This window comes from Gorilla gorilla, chromosome 16 (assembly GCF_029281585.2).
Source record: "Gorilla gorilla gorilla isolate KB3781 chromosome 16, NHGRI_mGorGor1-v2.1_pri, whole genome shotgun sequence".
Lineage (NCBI taxonomy): Eukaryota > Metazoa > Chordata > Mammalia > Primates > Hominidae > Gorilla > Gorilla gorilla.
The window spans coordinates 42,267,532-42,291,364 of NC_073240.2; the positions used below are offsets into that span (position 1 = coordinate 42,267,532).

The 23,833-nt window shown below is 53.5% G+C and overlaps 1 protein-coding gene across 1 annotated transcript; it reads left to right on the forward strand.

The window, feature by feature from the left end:
• The first annotated feature begins 1,906 nt into the window (after nt 1-1,906).
• On the forward strand, nt 1,907-22,214 carry TYRO3 (TYRO3 protein tyrosine kinase). Its single transcript, XM_055363432.2, has 19 exons — nt 1,907-2,269; nt 3,984-4,167; nt 4,396-4,496; nt 5,396-5,566; nt 7,031-7,117; nt 7,873-7,988; nt 10,216-10,393; nt 11,073-11,218; nt 11,734-11,878; nt 12,888-13,017; nt 13,101-13,201; nt 13,466-13,561; nt 13,900-13,980; nt 14,457-14,549; nt 15,304-15,425; nt 15,863-15,972; nt 16,169-16,328; nt 16,540-16,676; nt 20,762-22,214. Exons 1-19 carry the CDS (start codon nt 2,146-2,148, stop codon nt 21,150-21,152), a joined length of 2,673 nt encoding a protein of 890 aa, XP_055219407.2. The 5' UTR covers nt 1,907-2,145; the 3' UTR covers nt 21,153-22,214.
• Nucleotides 22,215-23,833: the final 1,619 nt, after the last annotated feature.

The following is a 23,833-nucleotide window of genomic DNA, read 5'->3' on the forward strand; positions in this document are numbered from 1 at the left end:
TGATATCATCTGATGGCCATGAATTTATTGTAAAAAGAGAACATGCATTAACATCAGGCACGATAAAAGCCATGTTGAGTGGCCCAGGCGTTTTATGGGGTTGGTCTTAAGTTAATTTTTGTTTATGCTGTGAGGTCAGTTTGCTGAGAACGAAACCAATGAGGTCAATTTTAGAGAGAGACCTTCACATGTGCTATCGAAAGTATGCATGTATTTTACCTGCAAGGTTCGCTGCGCTAACAGCTCCATCGAGATTCCCGAATTCCCAATTGCACCTGAAATTGTACTAGAACTGCTGATGGCTGCGAACTTCCTAGATTGTTAAATAAAATAAATTATAATAAACTGTTAACTCTTTTCAGTATGTAATACCTGTAGATCAGTTAGTAACTTTTTCATATATAGCATGTTGCCTGTATGCAGTTTAACTACATAAAGTTCATTGCAAAGCAGATTATCTTGTTTTTTTTTCATAGCAATCAAAGTTGAAATTTGTTTGCTACATCAACAAATTAAGAACATTTTCACAAACTGAGAAATAAACAAACATGCCAATTAAAAAAAAAAAAGAAAGAGAGACAGAGATATCTGGCCCCTGCCATCCATGTCTTGACAGTGCCTCATGAGTCTCTCCTCCTGCTGCCGCCTGGGGGCGCCCCCAGGTGGGTCTCAGGCTGCTGCCAGCACTGCTGTTGTTATCATTAGGGTAATTAATAAACAAGCACTGCTGGGGCCAAGTGGAAGAAGAGGCAGGCCCCTGCTGCTCAGGAGAATCCCTGAAAAGATCCAGTGAGCCTGGGGCAACCGGAGCTGAGTGGCTGGTCCCTCCTCTCTACCCAGGACCTCTGGAAGGGGTGTGGGGTGGGCTTCCCCCTGGAGGGAAGGGCAAGGGGAGGAGCACACTTGGTAGGCTTGGTTTGGAACCAGCTCTGCATGTGCCTGACAGGATGTCTGTGGGCAAGGCCACCCTCGTGACTACTGGTTGTGGGGCAGGCTCTGAAGCAATTATTCATTCATTTAACAGGCATCTGCCTATTTATTTATGGAAAGCCTACTGTGTGCAAGGTGGTCTACTAATAATAGCTAATGTTTGACTGGACAGTGTGACGACACAGCCAACTTTCACACCAGGTCCTGGGAAAAGGGGTAGAAGCAGGGGAAGCAACTAGGAAAAATGACAGCCCAAAAAGATATGGGCAATTGGGCTTTGGCCTGTGTAGTGTAGTGGTGGGGATATATATTAGGTAAAACCTGGGGATTACCAAGATCTTGGAAAACTCAAGACCCAAGTTGGAAAACATACGGCAAGTGGGGCTGGAGAAAATGGGCATTTTTCAGGTAGGAGGGACTTGGAGATAAAGGCATGGCAATAGGACATGAATATGGGGATTTTGGGTGAACGGCTCAATGAAAGGGAGGCACGAAGGGATGCTAGCCGATCCTGTTGGGGGAGCCCCGGGTCACGGCAGTTTCGGGGAGCCAGATGGATGGGAGTGTCTAGGGGCTGAGGTGCTCTAAGTCCTGAGACGGGGATGCTGGATTCTGGGATCAGAGTCCGAACAAGAGTTGGGGTGTGGTGGGGGCTGCCAGCGGGGTTTTGAGGGAAGGCTCTGGAGTGCTGGGTTAGAAAAGATGCTGGAGCGGGTTTAGGGAAAGGAGGGGCGTGACCGGGAAGCCCATCCTGGAGGCCAAGCCGGATCCTCAGGTTTGGCAGGGGGCGGCTGGGGCCGGCGTGCCGGCGGGGCGCCGGCGGGGCCGCGGGGGTTTGCGGCGCTGGCTGGGATTCGCGCTCCGAGCCAGTCGCCGGGGCTCCGCGGGGGGGCGGTGCGAGCTCGGGCTGCGGGCGGGCCGGGAGGAGGCGGCGGCTCCGAGAAGAACATGAATCAGCGGCGGCGACGGCGGCGACGGCAGTGGAAGGAGCGCGGTGGCCCGGGAGCGGCCCCGGAGACCCCGCGCTGCTGACGGCGGCGACCGCGGCCGGAGGCGGGCGCGGGTCTCGGAGGCGGTCGCCTCAGCACCGCCCCACGGGCGGCCCCAGCCCCTCCCGCAGCCCTCCTCCCTCCCGCTCCCTTCTCGCCGCCTCCTCCCCGCCCTCCTCCCTCCTCGCTCGCGGGCCGGGCCCGGCATGGTGCGGCGTCGCCGCCGATGGCGCTGAGGCGGAGCATGGGGCGGCTGGGGCTCCCGCCGCTGCCGCTGCCGCCGCCACCGCGGCTCGGGCTGCTGCTGGCGGCTCTGGCTTCTCTGCTGCTCCCGGAGTCCGCCGCCGCAGGTAGGGGCTGGCACGGGAGGCGGCGGGAAGCGGGGGGCTGCGGAGGGGCGCGGCCGGGGGTCGGAGCCCGGGGCGGGCCTGGCGGGCCGGAGTCGGGGTGGGGGTCCGGAGCCGAAGGCCGAGGCTCGGGGCCGGGACAGGGCGCGCTGCGGAGTGCTCGCCGCCAGATCTCCGGCCGGGCCCCCACCCCCAACTTTCTGGCGCTCGGGGCTCTTCTGGCGGGGTGGAAGAGAAGGGAGCGGGGTGTGGGCTGTCTGGTCAGCGGGGAGTGTTTGGGACTGCATTTTCCCGCCTCGATGTTCCCAGCTGTTAGCTCCCTCCTTCCCAGGACTGGGGACCCCATTCTGCCTGCCCCGCACGCGAAGGTCCGCCTCGGAAACCACACGGGCCGGGGCTGGGCACCCAAAGGCCACCCTGATACCATTTAGGTACACAGGGGCTGTGAGGGTGCCCAGTCACAAAAAACAAATGGGCACACTCGAGTTCCTGTGCCCTCAGAGCTTCCTGAAAGCAGAACCTTGGAGAGGATGGGCTGGTGCCAGGTTGCTGGTCTTTGGGAGGGGTTAGTCTTGTGTTCCCACATAGCCACTGAGGCATTTGCTGGTGACAAGAGCGTTCCATGCAGCACGGTGCTCTCCAAGTTCCCACCCCGCACCTCGGGGACTGCTGGGCATATAGGGAGCGGGAGGCTGGCCCCCATCCTGTGACCGGTCTTGAGAGGGTGAAGGGAGCAGGGAAGAGCCACAGGCCAGGACAGCGGCCACCCGCTGGCATCTTCTCTTGAGACAGCATCCTTGCCATATCAGCTTCTCAGGGAAGGGAAGGGAAACGGGGTGACGAGTATTTACAAGCCGAAAGGTGTGGACCTGATGCTCAGGGAGCCCACGACTTTGCCTAGAGTCACACAGCAAAGGGTGAGAAGAAGAAGGGCTGGATTTCAGTTATGCGGATACTTGACCTGCCCCTCTCTCTGCTTAAAAACATGCCAGGAGGCCAGGAGAGGTGCGGGTGTGTGTGTGTGTGTGTGTGTGTGTGCGCACGCACGTTCCAAAGAGTGGCCCCTGTTGATGTGGCAGTGGCTCAGGGGTCTTAGGCTCCCTGCTCAGGGCCCCAGCCCTCCCTTCTGCCTCCCACCTTCCTAGCACTCGCCCCTGCCCACATTCAGGTATTAATAGAGCGGATGGCTGCCAGGAAGGCTGCCATGTGTTTGATCTGACGTGGTTTTGCAGCCATATGTTCTCCACTTCAGGGGAGCACCGCCTCCTTTCCTTCTTCAGCCCTGCTCCATTTGGTAAGGTTGGGTGCAGAGGGTGCTGGCAGCAATTCAGGGTCTGGGCTGACACCTTGGGTGGAGAGCTGGCAGCCTGTTGCACTAGTTGGGTGCAGCAGTCATTCCTAGAGCAGTGCCTGCCCCAGTAGGGTAACTCCCATCGTTTCAGCCCAGCCTGCCTTCCTTTTGCTGTCTGGTCTCAGAAGGAGGACATGGGGAAGAGGTCCTTAGAGCCGGAGGGAACTTGGAGAGCTTGCCATGCCCCTTCCCTTCGCCCAGGTCCAGCGACCTTCCCTTCCACGCTGTCCTACCTCTGCTTCCTTGACTTTGGCTGAGAAAGAGCCCTCTGTCTGACACAGAAGCTACCTTCTAGAAGAGAATGGGAACTGTTTACAGAGACAGAGTCCCTCTCAAGGCTGACACATGTTCCTTCCCACCCCTCAGGTCTGAAGCTCATGGGAGCCCCGGTGAAGCTGACAGTGTCTCAGGGGCAGCCGGTGAAGCTCAACTGCAGTGTGGAGGGGATGGAGGAGCCTGACATCCAGTGGGTGAAGGATGGGGCTGTGGTCCAGAACTTGGACCAGTTGTACATCCCAGTCAGCGAGCAGCACTGGATCGGCTTCCTCAGGTGCAGACCTGTGGGGGAAGGTGTGGGCTGCCAGCCAGGGGGCAGGCTATGCTCTTTCCTTGGGGATTGGGAGCCGGGGCCCTCTCCTGATGCCCAGAGGTCTGTGGTTTTTTTATTTGGCTACCTGTGGGACCTTCCAGAAGTGGGGGCAGGCTGAACTCATCAAGTTTGCCCAGCAGAGCTGCCGCCCTTGCCCTCGGAAGCAAGCCTCGTATCCTGTTTCCACAGCCTGAAGTCAGTGGAGCGCTCTGACGCCGGCCGGTACTGGTGCCAGGTGGAGGATGGAGGCGAAACCGAGATCTCCCAGCCAGTGTGGCTTACGGTAGAAGGTGAGGAGGCAGAGCCATATGGGCGTGTTGGCCTGGAGCACGTGCTGTCTGCTGGTGACTATACCTCTGCAGCGGAGAACTCAGTAGAAGCTGGGCTGCCCCACTGCTCTGTGGGGCCTGGTTGTCAAGGCTGTAGGCCCACTCCAGATGTCGGAAGACCCTACCAGTTGGAGTTGGGTATCTGAGAACCAAGGGACCAACTGGGATCCACAACCTGTGGGGTGCAGTCTGTTTCCGTTGCTTGAGCAACAAGCTTCAAGCATCCATCTGGGACTGGACCCTGTTCTGCCAAGTGGCCTGGCCAGCAGGGGGAGGGGAGGAAGGCTCTGCAGCTGCGGGAGCTCAGAGCTGTTCAGCCCAGGAAAACAAAGTGACTAAGAAAGTAACAAAGGGCCCTGAATGGGAGCTGGGGCCTGGCAGCAGAACTCTGCTAAAGCTCCCACCCACTCCCCTGAGTTTTATGCCCCTCTCCCAGCTCTCCACCCCCAGTCTCCTCTCTTACTGCAAGAAGAGCTGTCCAAATCTGCCATGCCTAAGGGGGCAGCATGGAAGATGTGTCTAAGGTGCCAGGCATGGTGGCGTGTGCCTGTAGTCCCAGCTACTCCGGAGGCTAAGGCCAGAGGATCACTTGAGCCCCCAGGAGTTCCAGGCCAGCCTGGGCAACATAGAGAGACCTCCCCACCACCAATCTCAAAAAAAAAAAAAAATTCCTAAGGAGCCTGAAAAAGAGAAGCACCACCTACCTCTCAAGCTAGATGCCTGTTCTGCTCTTGACCTAATCATAAGGGGCCTGTGGGAACCTTCTGCGTGGAGGACTTCAGATGTAAACAGACTTGTGATTTGTACAGTAGGAAGCCAAGAGGTGGCAGGGCTCACTCCTCACTCCCCTTCTCTCCTAGGTGTGCCATTTTTCACAGTGGAGCCAAAAGATCTGGCAGTGCCACCCAATGCCCCTTTCCAACTGTCTTGTGAGGCTGTGGGTCCCCCTGAACCTGTTACCATTGTCTGGTGGAGAGGAACTACGAAGATCGGGGGACCTGCTCCCTCTCCATCTGTTTTAAATGTAACAGGTGAGCAGCCTCAGAAGGGGGCTTGGAGTGGAGAAGGAGCTGGGTCCTGGAGGGCACTGAAGCTGGCAGAATTTCAGCCACTGAGCTTGCGGTTGTGAGCGTCCAGAGCAAGCCCCAGTGTCTGGGGACGTGAGCTGCACCATTACTAAGCTCATTAGTCAGGTGTGCTAGGCTGGCTGGGTGGGCTGATTAGTGGTGATCCTGCTGTGTGTGCTTAAGGAGGGTGTGGGGCCACCTTTGGTTCACAGCAGTCCAGGCCATGCACAGCTGGCCCTCAGAGATGAATTGTATGAGACCAGGGGCACCCATCCCCCACCCCTCCCAAGGGAAGGAGCCAGAAACCAGCCCACGCAGAGCTAGGGAGGAGTATCTGGCAGACACTGAGAAGACAAGACTCTCAGGCTGCAGAGAGCGGAGAGGAGGGAGAGAGAAGGGGTAGGGGGAGGTTAGCACAAAGATACAGGGCCTCCTCCCCTAATGGCGCTTTCCGGGAAACCTCCACACGTTTTCTCAAACAACTGTGTCTGTCCATACCTCTGCACAGTCACACCTGCACACCCACCTGAGCCCCAAGTTTCTTGGGCACATACCCTCACATGCTTATAAGGCTTGCTTATTTGTGAAACAAAGGCTTATTTGTTTCTGGTTGAAGCTTGAATTGGGCAAAAAAGATGGGAGTCTGAGCTTGGTCTCATGTGCTGGAAGGTGCCAGGGAAATGGGCGCTGAGCTAGGTTCTCCAGCAATTTGAATCTTGAGAAGAGGTGGACTATGAGACCTCTTGGAAGCAAGTGCAGGTCCTTTTCAGGAGGTGCTGAGTTGGAGCAGATTAGAGAGGAGGTTGGGTTCACTTCCTTCCAGGTGTGCATGGTTGGGACCCTCAGGCAGGCAGCCTGATAATAAGCACTCAGTGAACTCCTATTCCACACCACACTGTGCTAGGCACCACAGGGGACAGCGGGAATACAAAGGAAATAGAAGCTAAAGAACTGAGTATAACTGGGGAGACAAGACACGTGCATAAAGAGCTGAGAACTACTGCAAGGCAGAGAGTCTGCAAATAACAACCCCAAGGGGGCACAGAGCAAACAGAAGGGCTCACTCTGGTATGCACAATAAAAGAGTGACCAGAAAAGGGGGGCAATTTGTGCTGTGTGTGGGAGATGGGATGGAGGTGGGAGGGTGGTATAACGTTTCTCAAGGGCTTATTTAGCATGCCGTGCACTTGACACACATTACCTGATTCTCACAATTCTCCCATTTGAGAGATGAGAAAACAGAGCCCTCTCCAGGCTCACCAGACTCCAGTGTCCCTGTTCATTTCACCGTACCTCACTGCCCAGCCCCTTCCTTTGGCAGGAGGGATTTAAGGATGTTCGGACCAGAGCCTGAGTATTCCCCTTTCCCAGTCCCGCACTGAGTGGGGGTTGCTGCTTGGGGAGCTGACTGAGGTTTTCTGGCCCCAGGGGTGACCCAGAGCACCATGTTTTCCTGTGAAGCTCACAACCCAAAAGGCCTGGCCTCTTCTCGCACAGCCACTGTTCACCTTCAAGGTAGGAGGGCTGGCAGGGAGGAAGGGTGGATGAGGCCAGGGGCATTCCCAGCGAGCTGTCCAGCAGTTAGAATCGTTCTGTGTTCCAGCTCCCCTTGTGGTCCTGCTGGGATCTAGGGAGCGAGGGGTTAATTGGCATAGCTCCCATTCCTAGTGGGAGCACCTGAGACCCTGCGTGGCTGAGATGAGAATAGAATCCTGACGTCACAGCAGATTTCCCATCACGAAGCAGAGTCCTTGGGAGGGAGGGAAGGAGGGAGGGAGGCAGCAGGAGATGGTCAAGGCCCATGCCCAGCCTTGTTTCTGCCCCTCCCTTTGAGGGGATGGGGGTGGGGAAAACAGCCTAGTACCGGATGGAGGAGACCAGAGGGCTAGTGCACAGAGAGAGGGGGAGGGAGAGGGTGTCTGCAGGAGCCAGGCTGTGGCTGCAGGGGCAGCTGCCTGTCTCTCCCTTGTATCTCCCAAGCCTGAGGTGCTGCCCCCACATACCCTCTCATCTTATTCCTCAGTCACACAGGGCCTTCGTCGCAGGGAGAGGCAACTTCTCTCCACAGCCCAGGCACTCTCCCAGGTGTGAGCAGCTGTGCCCTACTGGTTGCTTATTTGTGTACTACTGTGATCCTGGGAGTGCTGAGTAGCCATCTTTAGGTTGGGGATGCCCTGGACCCTCAGAGAGACTCAAGGCTTGACTCCCATGCCTCCTGCTGCCTCTGCTCATATCCCTACTGGGCACTGATTCTGAGTCCCCGTCCACAGCACTGCCTGCAGCCCCCTTCAACGTCACCGTGACAAAGCTTTCCAGCAGCAACGCTAGTGTGGCCTGGATGCCAGGTGCTGATGGCCGAGCTCTGCTACAGTCCTGTACAGTTCAGGTAGGCTCTCCGGGCCGGGCCATGCTCGTTCTGGCTGCATGGCCAGCACTTTGTTGACAGGGGTATCACACTCACTAGCCAGCTCCTGGGGGCTTGGTCTGCAGCTCTTTTCAGGCTCTGCTCCTTAGCAGGAAGAACACAGGCCACTGTTTCTTATCATGGGGTGCTCTGGCAACTAAGTGACTTTGCAGATTGGCCCAAACTCATGCATTCATAAGGTTGGAAAGCAGATCACTAGAACAGATTTGGGGTACCTGGAAGGTTTTTCTTTCTTTCTTTCTTTCTTTTTTTTTTTTTTTTTTTTTGAGACAGGGTCTCACTGTTGGCCAGGCTGGAGTGCAGTGGTGCCATCTCGGCTCACTGCAACCTCCACCTCCTGGGTTCAAGTGATTCTCCTGCCTCAGCCTCCCCAGCAGCTAGGATTAGGATTACAGTCATGCACCACCACGCCCAGCTAATTTTTTTTTTTTTTTTGTATTTTTAGTAGAGACTAGTAGTTCACCATATTAGCCAGGCTGATCTCAAACTCCTGACTTCAAGTGATCTGCCTGCCTCAGCCTCCCAAAGTGCTGGTATTACAGGCATGAACCAGCACACCCAGACGAGTTTTTCTTACTTAGGTGAAAGCTCAAATCTTTGCTGATACTCACCCTATCATGCTCCACCTTACCCCCCAACCCCCACTCAAGCCAAAGAGAACAAGATGATCAGAAGGGGCCCTAAGCCTTGGAGAGTGGAAAAACTGTGTAAGGTGATACTAAAAACAAGAGGCAATGCAGGCTTGCTCATTTTCATCCGTTTACTCAAAAGCCATTTAATGAGTACCTTTCAAAACTGTTCTGGGCAGTTCCCCTGGGCAGGAGGGGCCCCTGCTCTGGGCTCCACCATTTAGAGAACCCTACTGAGGTTGGGCACAGTGGCTCATGCCTGTAATCCCAGCACTTTGGGAGGCAGAGACGGGAGGATTGCTTGAGCCTGGGAGTTCAAGACCAGCATGGGCAACATGGCAAAACCCTTTCTCTACAAAAAATACAAAAATTATCCAGGCATAGTGGCATGCGCCTGTACTTCTAACTATTCAGGAGGCTAGGGTGGGAGGATGACTTGAGCCTGAGAAGTCAAGGCTGCAGTGAGCCGAGATCATGCCACTGCACTCCAGCCTGAGTGACAGGGCAAGATCCTGTCTCTATTAAAAAAAAAAAAAAAAAAAAAAAGAGGATCCTACTCTGGCCCTCCTTTGGCCACACCCCTTTCCCCGGGGCAAAGAGCCTATAGGGCCAAGAGGATATGCCCATCCAGATGGCAAGGACCCCCTCACTGCCACACTATACTATAGCTATTCAGGATCTCTTGCGCTAATGGTTCTGAGTCTGCTTCTGGGGTCTATGTGGGCCTTTTCCCTGCTCCATCTTCCCAAGGATGGACCGCAGTGTGATATGACCACCTCTAAGCCTAAGGGGCAGCCATTCGTGAGGGGGATGGGAATGGAGCTTGGATATGCAGTCAGCATTGTCCACGCCTGTGCACATGAGGCCTCTCATGGTGCAGACCTTGGCTTCAGGCCAGCTCTTCCAGTGCCTCCTCATTCTGACTCGGGACTCCAGGGATTTGGAGAGTTACAAATGCAAACCTGATCTCCCAGGTTGTTTTGAAGGTTTATTGGTCAAAATATTAAGAGAGAAACTATTTAATAGTTTGTTAGCTGATTTATAATGTTTAAATATTTAGACATATAGTACGTGGATCTCTTTGTACTCTTGCCCTGGGCCCCCAAAATGTAAGATGAGGGGCTGGTTCATAGTGCCCTAGGCTCCCAGTTTTCTCTGAGCTTCAGAAGCTCTAGAACTTTGGAGTGGCATGTAAACAGGCACAGTAAGTGGTAAGTATACCCTAAGAGTTTCGCACCAAGTACAAAAGGACAAGAGGAGTTTTCTGGAGTGGTTGAGAAAGGCTTTCACCAAGAAAGTGATATTTGCACTGAGTCTTAAAGGATGAGTAGGCCTTTGCTAGGAAGAGCAGGTCATTCCAAGTGAAAGGAACAGCATTTGCAAAGGCATGAAGGTGTGGAACCCCGTGTATTATTGGGGTGGGGGCAGATGGGAGGGCGTGGGTTGCAAGTGTTTGCTGATAGAGGAAGCATTCATTCAAGCACCCATAACTATACCCATCCCATCTTCCATCTCTCACAGGCTCTCCCCTACATCATTAGTTTTCTGCTTTTCTGTAGGTGACACAGGCCCCAGGAGGCTGGGAAGTCCTGGCTGTTGTGGTCCCTGTGCCCCCCTTTACCTGCCTGCTCCGGGACCTGGTGCCTGCCACCAACTACAGCCTCAGGGTGCGCTGTGCCAATGCCTTGGGGCCCTCTCCCTATGCTGACTGGGTGCCCTTTCAGACCAAGGGTCTAGGTAAGGGATGCATAGAGCAGAGCGGGTGGGCAGGGCTGAAGCCGGGAAGGGGGCCGTGTTGTCTGGAGTTCTGAATGGTGCTGGTAGAGATGGAGGTTCAGGCATCATTCGGCAAACATTTACTGCATATAACTACATACCACCTTGTAAATAGTTCTTGTAGGTGGAACAGATAAGCAAACTGGAAAAGATCAGACAATGTGTTTGATAAAGAGTGTCTCCAGGTGGTTAAGGAAACCCCCCCTGAAAAGGTCTGAAGGATAAAGATCTGAAGGATCTGGGATCTGAAGGATAAAGAAGAAGCCATGTAAATATCTGGGGGAAAATCACTGCCACAAGAAGGCACAGCAAGTGCAAAGACCCTATGACAGGAACTTGCTTGGCAATTGCAAAGAGGCTGGCATAGCTGTGAGAGGGGAGTGGTGAGGGATGAGGCAGAAAGGCAGTAACCATGGTGATGAAGAGCAACACTGCCGAGCTGGGGTGCTGCCTGTCCTGCCCATTGCTTACCCCTCCCCCAGCACAGTGGGTGAGAGCAGTCAGAGCTGGGAGGTGAACCCTTCCCCAGTTTGTGCCTCTCAGAGCTGTTTAGTTCTTGGGAGTTGATTCCAAAGGTCTGCATGGAGTTATGATGGTGGGAAGGGCAGGGGTCTTAGCAATCTTCTCTCTTTGGCTGCAGCCCCAGCCAGCGCTCCCCAAAACCTCCATGCCATCCGCACAGATGCAGGCCTCATCTTGGAGTGGGAAGAAGTGATCCCCGAGGCCCCTCTGGAAGGCCCCTTGGGACCCTACAAACTGTCCTGGGTTCAAGACAATGGAACCCAGGTAAGACAGAACCCTCCCCTCTCTCCACTCTCCTGGAGTATCAGCCTTCAGGGTTCTAAGGCCTTTAAGAATTTCAAAATGGTTGTCTTTGGTGGGCCTGGGTCTCCCGCAGCCCCAGGGAATCCTTTCCTCCTCACCCTCCTCTGCAAGCTCCACTTCTCAAAGGATTATGTCTCCTGTTAGGGTTGCATCCTGTGTGCACTTTGTAAATAAAGCAGGAAGCACATTCCTGCTTGAGCTGGGGGAGGGCACAGATAAGGCTTTGTCCCCAGCTCAGTTCGCTCCCATCCCCCACCTGTGCATTCTGGGACTGAGCCTTGTTTGTGTTCTGGAGAGGCCCCTGCAGCCCGGAGCAGGAATGTGATTACTCCCAGAAGGTTGTGTTCCTGCAGCCCCTGAACCCACAGTGCCCCTATACTCCCATGTTCCCAGCTGGACCTTTTTCTGTCCTCAGGCCCCAGCTGGAGGCCTTCTCCTCAGGCTCACTATGGGGTGGGGGCTTTTCCTGGCTGCAGGATGAGCTGACAGTGGAGGGGACCAGGGCCAATTTGACAGGCTGGGATCCCCAAAAGGACCTGATCGTACGTGTGTGCGTCTCCAATGCAGTTGGCTGTGGACCCTGGAGTCAGCCACTGGTGGTCTCTTCTCATGACCATGCAGGTGAGGCTTGTAGGCGGAGAGGGGCAGAGGCTCAGGGGATCAAGGTTTTCAAGGGCAACCTAGACTGATGGGAGGAGCCTAGTAGCATCTCCCCTCCTAGTAGACCCACAGACAGAGTGAAGAAGTTGAGGCCAGGGCTGTTTAAACTATCTTGGCTGGGCATGGTGGCTCATGCCTGTAATCCCAACATTTTGGGAGGTTGAGGGAGCGCTTGAGGCCAGCAGTTTGAGACCAGCTCTGGCAACATAGCAAGACTCTGTCTCTACAAAAAAATTAAAAAAAAAAAAAAAAAACAATTAGCCTGGTGTGGTGACATATGCCTGTAAGCCCAGCTGCTCCAGAGGCTGAGGCAGGAGGATTGCTTGAGCCCAGGTGTTTGAGGCTGCAGTGAGCTATGATTGCACCACTGCACTCCAGCCTGGGCAACAGAGTGAGCCTGTTGTCTCTAAAGAAACAAACAAATAAGGCCAGGAGTGGTGGTTCACACCTATAATCCCACAACTTTGGGAGGCTGAGGTGGAAGGATTGCTTGAGTCTAGGAGTTCGAGACCACCTTGGGCAGCAAAGTGAGACTTTATCTCTACCAAAAAAATTTAAAAATTAGTCAGGTGTGATGTTGCACACCTGTAGTCCCAGCTACTTGGGAGGCTGAAGTGGAAGGATTGCTTGAGCCCAGGAGGTTGAGGCTGCAGTGAGCTACAACTGTGCCCCTGCACTCTGGCCTGGGCAACAGAACAAGACTGTGTCTCGAACAAACTATATCTCATTCTCCTCTCTCTGCCCCAGAACTGGCATAGAAATCCATGGTCACCCTCTAGGTCCCAACAGCCAGGGCCTGTCTCTGACCAGGTAGGAAGGACTCTTAGGCCTTCCTCTGGAGCCCCTTTCCCTCAGGACCCTTACTGACCTAGAGGAGCCCCTTGAACCAGCTGGATGGCCATCCTGAGAAAGTTCTGAAGGGACCTCATGGTGTCATCCTAGCTCATGCCACTGCACCTCTCTCCCACAGGCCAGCAGGGCCCTCCTCACAGCCGCACATCCTGGGTACCTGTGGTCCTTGGTGTGCTAACGGCCCTGGTGACGGCTGCTGCCCTGGCCCTCATCCTGCTTCGAAAGAGACGGAAAGAGACGCGGTTTGGGTAAGGGGATGGGGATGTGGAGGGAGAGGCAGGTAATGATGAAAGACCTTGGAGCTGACCCCAAATCCTGGGTTTTCCTTTAGGCAAGCCTTTGACAGTGTCATGGCCCGGGGAGAGCCAGCCGTTCACTTCCGGGCAGCCCGGTCCTTCAATCGAGAAAGGCCCGAGCGCATCGAGGCCACATGTGAGTGGTGGGTGATCGTGGGAAGGACAAATGGGCTGTCTTGTGCCCCTATCTGCATTCTTTTACCAAATTATTAATTTGACTGATATGTCTGAACATCACTGAGCCCCAGGCACACAAATCTGCCTGTGTGGAGTTCACCACCCCAGCCGTGGGAGACCTAAGCTCATCTCTATGCTCTGAGGGCAGAGTCTGGGGTATAAGAGGCTGGGTTTTGGCTCAGGAATCAGAGATCCCTCTTTCCCACAAACCCTTTCCCCACAGTGGACAGCTTGGGCATCAGCGATGAACTAAAGGAAAAACTGGAGGATGTGCTCATCCCAGAGCAGCAGTTCACCCTGGGCCGGATGTTGGGCAAAGGTATGTGAGGCTGTGCGGGGATGGGCATGGCTGGTTTGCTGTAGCTGGAAGTGTTTGGTTGCCCCTGTCACTTTGAGGCTGTGGGTTTGGGTCGGCTCCCGTAAACAAGATATGCTTGTAGACTCCTGAGTGTGGGATGTTTGGGGGGAATGGTGGCTGGGGACAGGAAGGGCTGAGGAGCTGCTCCTAGCATGCTCTTGCTTTGGCTACTGGCAAGGGTGCCTTCTCCACTGGCCCCAGAGTCTGCTGACTGTGTCCCCGTGGAGGGTCACTTGGGAGGAAGGTTGGCAGGGAGCAGAGAGCCAAGGAGACTCTCCCTTACTTGGATTGGTTCCTAGGAGAGTTTGGTTCAGTGCGGGAGGCCCAGCTGAAGCAAGAGGATGGCTCCTTTGTGAAAGTGGCTGTGAAGATGCTGAAAGGTGAGTGGGGGATAGCTGTAGCCTGAGGGCATCACTTGGAAGGGTAAGAGGGGCGACTGACCCTGAAGCAGGCTCTGCTTTGCCCCTAGATTTTCCAAGAAGAGCTGGGCAGCACTAACTGGGATGCTCTTTACCACACGAATAATTCACAAGCATAAACCCAAACATACATATTCATGCCCAGCCATTGCTCTCTGCCATCAGCAGTGACTGTCCTCTGAGTCCCCTCTTGGGTGATTACAGCTGTGGTTGGTTGACCTGCTGGGCTGCCCAAACCAAAGCGAAGGGAAGGCATTAGCAAGTGGAGAAGTTGCTGAGTAGCACCACTCCTTGGGGGTTTCTCCTGCTCATGGCTGGGCTGTTTCCTGGGCTCCCTGGGAAGCCTAGGACATCTGAAGGACAAGACCTAGGAGGCCTGGGTCAAAACTAGGGGCACATCTTGTTTTATTTCCTCCTTCCCCACCCCCTTCTCCTAGCTGACATCATTGCCTCAAGCGACATTGAAGAGTTCCTCAGGGAAGCAGCTTGCATGAAGGAGTTTGACCATCCACACGTGGCCAAACTTGTTGGTGAGCCCATTTTTGGGGGAGGCAGATAGAGAATAGGGCTAAAAATATGCTCTACCAATATGAGAGGGCAGCCTATAGGAGAGAGGTTTGGACTCATCTGGTAAATAAATAGATGGCAAAATAGCAAGGAGGGTCCTGGCAGAAATCTGAGGTGAGGAGTGCCAAAGGTCTGCACATGAAGACTGTGTGGCCGGATGTGGTGGCTCATGCCTATAACCCCAGCACTTTGGGAGGCTGAGGTGGGAGAATTGCTTGAGGCCAGGGGTTTGAGACTAGCCTGGGCAGTATAGCAACAGCCCACCTCTATTAAAACAAAACAAAACAAAAAAACATACACACACACACACACGTATACAAAAATTAGCTGGGTGTGGTGGTGTGCACCTTTGTCCAGCTACCCGGGAGGCTGAGGTGGGAGGATCATTTGAACCCAGAACATTGAGGCTGCAGTGAGCTGTGATTGCGCCACTGCACTCCAGCCTAGATGACAGAGCAAGATACTGTTTCAGAAAAAACAAAGACTGCTTGTGTGGACAGAGAAGGAAAGGAAGGGGACAGAAGATGCTCCAGGGATATGGGAGCAGCCAGAGTCCCTCCTGGGTAGTCCCCAGACCAGTGTGGAGCCTGTGAAAAAATAAAAAATAAATAGCAGAGCCAGAGCTAGAGATGGGACCCAGCAGGTGGGGACTTATGCAGACACCTGAACTGCCCCTTGACCCTTCTATGCTCAGCTCCTGACTCTCCCTTGTCCCAGGGGTAAGCCTCCGGAGCAGGGCTAAAGGCCGTCTCCCCATCCCCATGGTCATCTTGCCCTTCATGAAGCATGGGGACCTGCATGCCTTCCTGCTCGCCTCCCGGATTGGGGAGAATCCCTTTGTGAGTACCTGGTGTGGGGGTGGCCAGGAGGAAACGGGTGGGAATACAGGGCCTGGAAAGGCATAGAGACCCTGGCAGAGAGGGGCTTGCTGGGTAGGGCTGATGGAGCTGGGTGGGAGTAGGAGGGGTCTGAGTTTGAATCCTTTTAATCTAGCAGGCTTTCTTTTCTCTCACAAAACCCTGCTGAGAAATATAGGCTGGGCAAGGGCCCTTTCTAGGGGGAGGGACTTGTGGAGCCCCAGGGTGGGGGAGTCTCGTCTTCCAGGCTCCCTCTTAGGCTAGCCGAAGCTTCCTTGCCTTGGGAAGGCCCTCCATCCCCTTCCTTCCTTTCAGTGATTCTGGGGACAGCCTTCAGGCTTTCTGGCCAGGGACCCCCATCCATCCTGCCCCAGCTGGGTGGGCAGCTTAAGCCTGAGCTTGGCCTGTCTGTCCACTAGAACCTACCCCTCCAGACCCTGATCCGGTTCATGGTGGACATTGCCTGCGGCATGGAGTACCTGAGCTCTCGGAACTTCATCCACCGAGACCTGGCTGCTCGGAATTGCATGTACGAATTCTGGAGGACTCGAGGGTGGGAGACAGCAGCAGGTGCCAAGAGGAGCTAGCTAATGGTCGGCTCCTGCCTGGGACAGTATCTGCTATGCATGGGGGTAGCTTGGGAGCAAAGATGCAAAGATGTCCTGGTTGTTGTGGGCCTGTGAGCATGGCAGAAGGCTGACTCCCTCCCTCAATGCCCCTTGTAGGCTGGCAGAGGACATGACAGTGTGTGTGGCTGACTTCGGACTCTCCCGGAAGATCTACAGTGGGGACTACTATCGTCAAGGCTGTGCCTCCAAACTGCCCGTCAAGTGGCTGGCCCTGGAGAGCCTGGCCGACAACCTGTATACTGTGCAGAGTGACGTGGTGAGCAGGGTGGCCCGTGAAGCTTGGTGGGGACGAGTGTGAGAGCAGACCTTTAGGATCCTTAAGGGCCTAGCCAAGTCTGCTCTCTGGGGTTTGGTTGCCCCCTGATGAGGCCCTGAGCCCCAGGTTGTGCTTGTCTCAGAGCCATGGCTCTCTGCCTGGCTCAGGACACCTAGTGACAGCTTCTCCCCCAACCTCGATTCTGTCCCAGTGGGCGTTCGGGGTGACCATGTGGGAGATCATGACACGTGGGCAGACGCCATATGCTGGCATCGAAAACGCTGAGATTTACAACTACCTCATTGGCGGGAACCGCCTGAAACAGCCTCCGGAGTGTATGGAGGACGTGTGAGTATCCTGGGAAGGGGGCTCTGGAAGGAAAGGGGAATCTGGAGTTTTGGCTGATGGCTGCCACCACAGTTGCTGGCCCAGTGGGAACTAAGAGACTCAACTGGACCTTTGTTTTTTGATAGAAACATCCTTGTAGTTGGAAGGCTGCACTCCACCTCATACTCACTGTTCATCTACCACCTCCCTGTTTTCTTTCTTTCCCCCTTTCCCATCCCAGGTTTCTTGCTTTAGCCTTTGTCTATCAGTCTCTTTTCTCCAGTTTGTAAGGAGAACCAGGAACCCCAAGAGCAGAAGGCACAGTGCTGAGTAACAGTGTGGGAGGTTTCCCTGCCATCTTCCCACCCGTCATTCCTTTTCTTTTTTTAATTTGTATTTATTTTATTTTATTTGTTCTACCCTAGTGAATACAACCTTTGTCCTGGAGACCCCAGCTAGTCTAAGAAAACTTCCTAGGCTGAGCTCTCTTGGGAATCTAAGATAAAGAACTGAGATCCTGGGAAGAAGGGAACTGCCTCCTCTTCTTTCTGCAAGCCCAAAGCCCTCGGGACTGGGCAGGCAATGATACCACCCACTTTGCTAGAGTGATAACAGACCCTGTGACAAGATAATGGGAAGTGTCACTGACATTAGCTGGGCATTTAGGCATTCTTTCAGGTAATCTTCCTCTGACCTTATGAGGAAAAGACTATTATTTATCCCCACTTTGTAGATGAGAAAATAGGATTAGAGAGATTAAGTAACATGGCCAACGTCACAGAGCTAGTTGGTGAATGAGTTGGAATTTGAACCTAGATCCCTGTGGTTTTAGAATATATACTCTTAACTCTATGACAACAACTGTGATTTGTCTGTTCTAGTCTTACACTCCCACTCCATCCAAGCCAAGGGCTCCCTAGGCCTTCAGACAACATTTTGTGAGTATTTTTTGTTTTGTTTTTTGAGACAGGGTCTCGCTCTGTCACCCAGGCTGGAGTGCAGTGGCGTGATCTCTGCTTACTGCAGTCTCGACCTCCTGGGCTCAAGTGATCCTCCCTCCCCAGCCTTCCAAGTAGCTGGGACTACAGGCACGTGCCACCACACTCGGCTAATTTTTGTATTTTTGTAGAGACAGGGCTCCGCCATATTTGTCAAGCTGGTCTTGTGCTCCTGGGCTCAAGGGATCCACCTGCCTTGGCCTCCAAAAATGCTGGGATTACAGGTGTGAGCCACCACGCCCAGCCCAGAGGACCTTTCATGAGCCCCAGGGGGAGTGGGAGCCACTGTGACCAGAGAAAGAATCTGCTCCATTTCTTGCTCTGGGATTGGACTTCCAGAGGGCGGAGGTCATGGACAGGCACAGGAAGGCTCAGCCTGATGGTGGGGTCCTTCCCTTGGACAGTGGGTTTGAAGTGCCCTGAGCCTGGGCTGTGGGTAACTCACCTACACCTGAGAGGGAAATCTTGAGTACACAAGCCAGGCCCTGGCCCTCCTGTTCATTCAGCAGAGCTCAGGGCATGGCAAGGGGCAGGAAGCTCACATCTCCCTGTGGCTGCAGCCTGCTTCAGTTCTAATCTGGAGCTGTAGAAGCTCTGATGGGCAGTGGGGACCAGACCCCAGCGTAGCCTCCTCCCCAGCTGGAGCTGGTGCTGTCAATGGAGAGTGGGCAGGCACTGGCCTCACCCAGGCAGCCTGGTGGACAGGCGCCAGTTGGCTCCTAGCACAGCCTTGAGGACGTGTCCCAGTCTGGCCATGTACCCACGGCCCCAGACCATTCCCATTCCCACGACCTGTTCAGTGTCTGGCATGATTACTGCCATTACTGGGGGCCCCTGCTGGGGGTGTGCTGGTGTGTGAGGCAGTGCTTGGGGCTCTTGTCATGGGCATAGGCAAGAGAGTCAGGCATTTGCATTCATTGGACTTGGTCTCAGCGTCTTTCCATTAGGTTTTTTGGTTTGTTATTTTTCCACCTGAGCCTGAGGCATTCCTTGGGCATCCTGAGTGATAGGCTTCAGGGAATTTATAAGGTTCCTGAAATTGTATGTAAAAAAGCATTCCTGGCAGGGGACGGTGGCTCACGCCCGTAATCCCAGCGCTTTGGGAGGCGGATCTCCTGAGGTCGGGAGTTCCAGACCAGCCTGACCAACATAGAGAAACCCCACCTCTATTAAAAATACAAAATTAGCTGGGCGTGGTGGCGCATGCCTGTAATGCCAGCTACTTGGGAAGCTGAGGCAGGAGAATTGCTTGAACCCGGGAGGCAGAGGTTCTGGTGACCTGAGATCACACCATTGCACTCCAGCCTGGGCAACAAGAGCAAAACTCCATCTCAAAAAAAAAAAAAAAATTAATTCCTGTTGGGAGGAGAGCTGGAAGCTTTTTCCAGATACTCAAAAGTTACATATGAACGAACAGTGAGGACTTTTTCTTTTTTTTGAAATGGAGTTTTGCTCTTGTCGCCCAGGCTGGAGTGCAATGGTGCAATCTTGGCTCACCACAACTTCCACCTCCTGGATTCAAGCGATTCTCGTGCCTCAGTCTCCTGAGTAGCTGGGATTACAGGCATGCACCACCCTGCCCAGCTAATTTTGTATTTTTAGTAGAGACGGGGTTTCTCCATGTTGATCAGGCTGGTCTCAAACTCCCGACCTCAGGTGATCTGCCCACCTTGGCCTCCCAAAGGGCTGGGATGACAGGTGTGTGCCACCATGCCCAACCAATTTTTGTATTTTTTAGTAGACACGGGGTTTCATCATGTTGGCCAGGCTGGACTCGAACTCCTGACCTCAAGTGATCCACCTGCTTCGGCCTCCCAAAGTGCTGGGATTACAGGCATGAGCTACTGCACCTGGCTTGATTCAGTAGGTTTCCTTTTTTTTTTTTTTTTTTTAAAAAAAAAAAGAGAGAAAGGGCCTCGCTCTGACAGCCAGGCTGGAGTGCAGTAATGCAATCACAGCTCACTGTAGCCTCAAACCCCTGGGTTCAAGAGATCTTCTGCCCAGCCTCCCTAGTAGCTGGGATTACAGGTATTTACCACCATACCTTGCTTATTAATTTTTTTTTAATAGAGACATGGTCTCGCTATGTTGTCCAGACTGGTCTCGAACTCCTGGGGTCAAAGGATCTTTCAGCCTCAGCCTCCTGAGTAGCTGGGACTACAGTTGCATACCACTGTGTCCGGCTGTACGGTGAGGAATTACTGAGTAGGTACTGCCCACTCAGCATAGGAGGGACTTTGGAGTCAACCCCCTTGCTTCAAATCACAGCTCTGTCACTTTCCACATGTGTGATTTTAGTCACGGTTCTTAACCTCTTTGTGCATGTTTCCACATTTGTAAATGTGGAAATGATTTCTATTTGATCATTGCTTTCATAGGGTTGTTGTGAGAAATAATAAGCCAGGATGTGCGTGTAATCCCAGCTACTCAGGAAGCTGTGGTGGGAGGATCACTAGAGGCCAGGAGTTTGAGACCAGCCTGAGCAACATAGCAAGACCCTGTCTCTACAAATATATTTTTTATTTATTTAATTTAATTAATTTATTTGTTTATTTATTTATTTTGAGACGGAATTTCACTCTTGTTGCCCAGGCTGGAGTGCAATGGTGCAATCTCGGCTCACCGCAACCTCCACCTCCTGGGTTCAAGCGATTCTCCTGCCTCAGCCTCCCAAGTAGCTGGGATTACAGGAATGTGCCACCATGCTGGGCTAAATTTTTTTTTGTATTTTTAGTAGAGATGGGGTTTCTCCATGTTGGTCAGGCTGGTCTCGAACTCCTGACCTCAGGTGATCTGCCTGCCTTGGCCTCCCAAAGTGATCCCACCTCAGCCTTCTGAGTAGCTGGGACTACAGGCGTGTCTACCAAGCCTGGCTAATTTTTGTATTATTATAGAGACAGGGTTTTCCCATATTGCCCAGGCTGGTCTCGAACTCCTGGGCTCAAATAATAACCCCCTTCGGCCTCCCAAAGTGTTGAGATTACAGATGCGAGCCGCTGTGCCCCACCAGGGAATACAATTTTTTAAAACCCTAGTGCCATATGATGAAGGGGCCCCTGCTTTTGAGGTAAGGGCTCCTGCCTTTTCTCACGCTTCTCTCTACCCCAGGTATGATCTCATGTACCAGTGCTGGAGTGCTGACCCCAAGCAGCGCCCGAGCTTTACTTGTCTGCGAATGGAACTGGAGAGCATCTTGGGCCAGCTGTCTGTGCTATCCGCCAGCCAGGACCCCTTATACATCAACATCCAGAGAGCTGAGGAGCCCACTGCGGGAGGCAGCGTGGAGCTACCTGGCGGGGATCAGCCCTACAGTGGGGCTGGGGATGGCAGTGGCATGGGGGCAGTGGCTGGCACTCCCAGTGACTATCGGTACATACTCACCCCCGGAGGGCTGGCTGAGCAGCCAGGGCAGGCAGAGCACCAGCCAGAGAGTCCCCTCAATGAGACACAGAGGCTTTTGCTGCTGCAGCAAGGGCTACTGCCACACAGTAGCTGTTAGCCCACAGGTAGAGGGCATCGGGGCCATTTGGCCAGCTCTGCTGGCCACTGAGCTGGCTGACTAAGCCCCGTCTGACCCCAGCCCAGACAGCAAGGTGTGGAGGCTCCTGTGGTAGTCCTCCCAAGCTGTGCTGGGAAGCCTGGACTGACCAAATCACCCAATCCCAGTTCTTCCTGCAACCACTCTGTGGCCAGCCTGGCATCAGTTTAGGCCTTGGCTTGATGGAAGTGGGCCAGTCCTGGTTGTCTGAACCCAGGCAGCTGGCAGGAGTGGGGTGGTTATGTTTCCATGGTTACCATGGGTGTGGATGGCAGTGTGGGGAGGGCAGGTCCAGCTCTGTGGGCCCTACCCTCCTGCTGAGCTGCCCCTGCTGCTTAAGTGCATGCATTGAGCTGCCTCCAGCCTGGTGGCCCAGCTATTACCACACTTGGGGTTTAAATACCCAGGTGTGCCCCTCCAAGTCACAAAGAGATGTCCTTGTAATATTCCCTTTTAGGTGAGGGTTGGTAAGGGGTTGGTATCTCAGGTCTGAATCTTCACCATCTTTCTGATTCTGCACCCTGCCTACGCCAGGAGAAGTTGAGGGGAGCATGCTTCCCTGCAGCTGACCGGGTCACACAAAGGCATGCTGGAGTACCCAGGCTATCAGGTGCCCCTCTTCCAAAGGCAGCGTGCCGAGCCAGCAAGAGGAAGGGGTGCTGTGAGGCTTGCCCAGGAGCAAGTGAGGCCGGAGAGGAGTTCAGGAACCCTTCTCCATACCCACAATCTGAGCACGCTACCAAATCTCAAAATATCCTAAGACTAACAAAGGCAGCTGTGTCTGAGCCCAACCCTTCTAAACGGTGACCTTTAGTGCCAACTTCCCCTCTAACTGGACAGCCTCTTCTGTCCCAAGTCTCCAGAGAGAAATCAGGCCTGATGAGGGGGAGTTCCTGGAACCTGGACCCCAGCCTTGGTGGGGGAGCCTCTGGAATGCATAGGGCGGGTCCTAGCTGTTAGGGACATTTCCAAGCTGTTAGTTGCTGTTTAAAATAGAAATAAAATTGAAGACTAAAGACCTAAGGTTTTCTCTCTCTTTTTTTTTCTTTTTTTTTGAGACAGTCTCACTGTGTTGCCCAGGCTGGAGTGCATGGTGTGATCTTGGTTCACTGCAACCTCTGCCTCCTGGGTTCAAGCGATTCTTGTGCCTCAGTCACCAGAGTAGCTGGGATTACAGGGGCTCACTACCATGCCCAGGTAATTTTTGTATTTTTAGTAGAGATGTGGTTTCGCCATGTTGGCCAGGGTGGTCTCGAACTCATGACCTCAAGTGATCTGCCTGCCTTGGCCTCCCAAAGTGCTCGATTACAGGCCTGAGCCACCACACCTGGCCCCAGCTTTGTCTCTTAAATGTTTACTTTTTTTGAGATCACAAAGATGAAAGATTTTTATATAGAGAAAAGTCTGGAAAGACATATGCCAAAATGTTAACAGCTGTTATCTTTTTTTTTTTTTTTTTTTTTTTTTTGAGACGGAGTCTCACTCTGTCGCCCAGGCTGGAGTGCAGTTGCGCGATCTGAGCTCACTGCAAGCTCTGCCTCCCAGGTTCATGCCATTCTCCTGCCTCAGCCTCCCAAGTAGCTGGGACTACAGGTGCCTGCCACCATGCCCGGCTAATTTTTTGTATTTTTAGTAGAGATAGGGTTTCACCGTGTTAGTCAGGATGATCTCAATCTCCTGACCTCGTGATCTGCCTGCCTCAGCCTCCCAAAGTGTTGGGATTACAGGCGTGAGCCACCGCACCTGGCAACAGCTGTTACCTTTAAATGATGGGGTTAAGGGGACGTTCTTCTTTGTGCTTTCCAAGTTTTCTGCATTGAGCACAAAATGCTTTTGTAATTAGATACAGGATCCCAATGAATCTTATTATACTGAAGATAATACAGAGTCACCGTGGGCAGTTAGAAAAATGCAAAAAATCGGCTGGGCGCAGTGGGTCACGCCTGTAATCCCAGCACTTTGGGAGACCTGGGTGTGCGGATCACGAGGTCAGAAGTTCAAAACTAGCCTGACCAACATGGTGACACCCCGTCTTTACTAAAAATACAAAAATTAGCTGGGCATGGTGGCGCGTGTCTGTAATCCCAGCTACTCAGGACACTGAGGCAGGAGAATTGCTTGAACTCAGGAGGTGGAGGTTGCAGTGAGTCGAGATCCCGGCAGCCTAGGTGACAGGCGAGACTCCATCTCAAAAATAAAATAAAAATAAAAATGCAAAAAATAATAAAAGGTGCCAGTTACCTATACTCCCACCACCTAGAGATAATCACCATTGATCTTTTGAAAATGCAAATATTCAGCTGGGCACAGTGGCGTGTATTTTTTTTTTTTTTGAGACGTAGTCTCGAGTCTCTCTCTGTCGCCCAGCCTAGAGTGCAGTGGTGTGATCTCGGCTCACTGTAACCTCTGTCTCCCAGGTTTAATCGAGTCTCTTGCCTTAGCCTCCCGAGTAGTTGGGACTACAGGCACGAGCCACTGTGTCCGGCTATTTTTTGTATTTTTTGTAGAGACAGGGTTTCACCATGTTGGCCAGGCTGGTCTCGAACTCCTGACTTCAAGTGATCTGCCTGCCTTAGCGTCCCGAAGTGCTGTGATAACAGGGGTGAGACACCATGCTCAGCTTGTAATCCCAGCACTTTGGG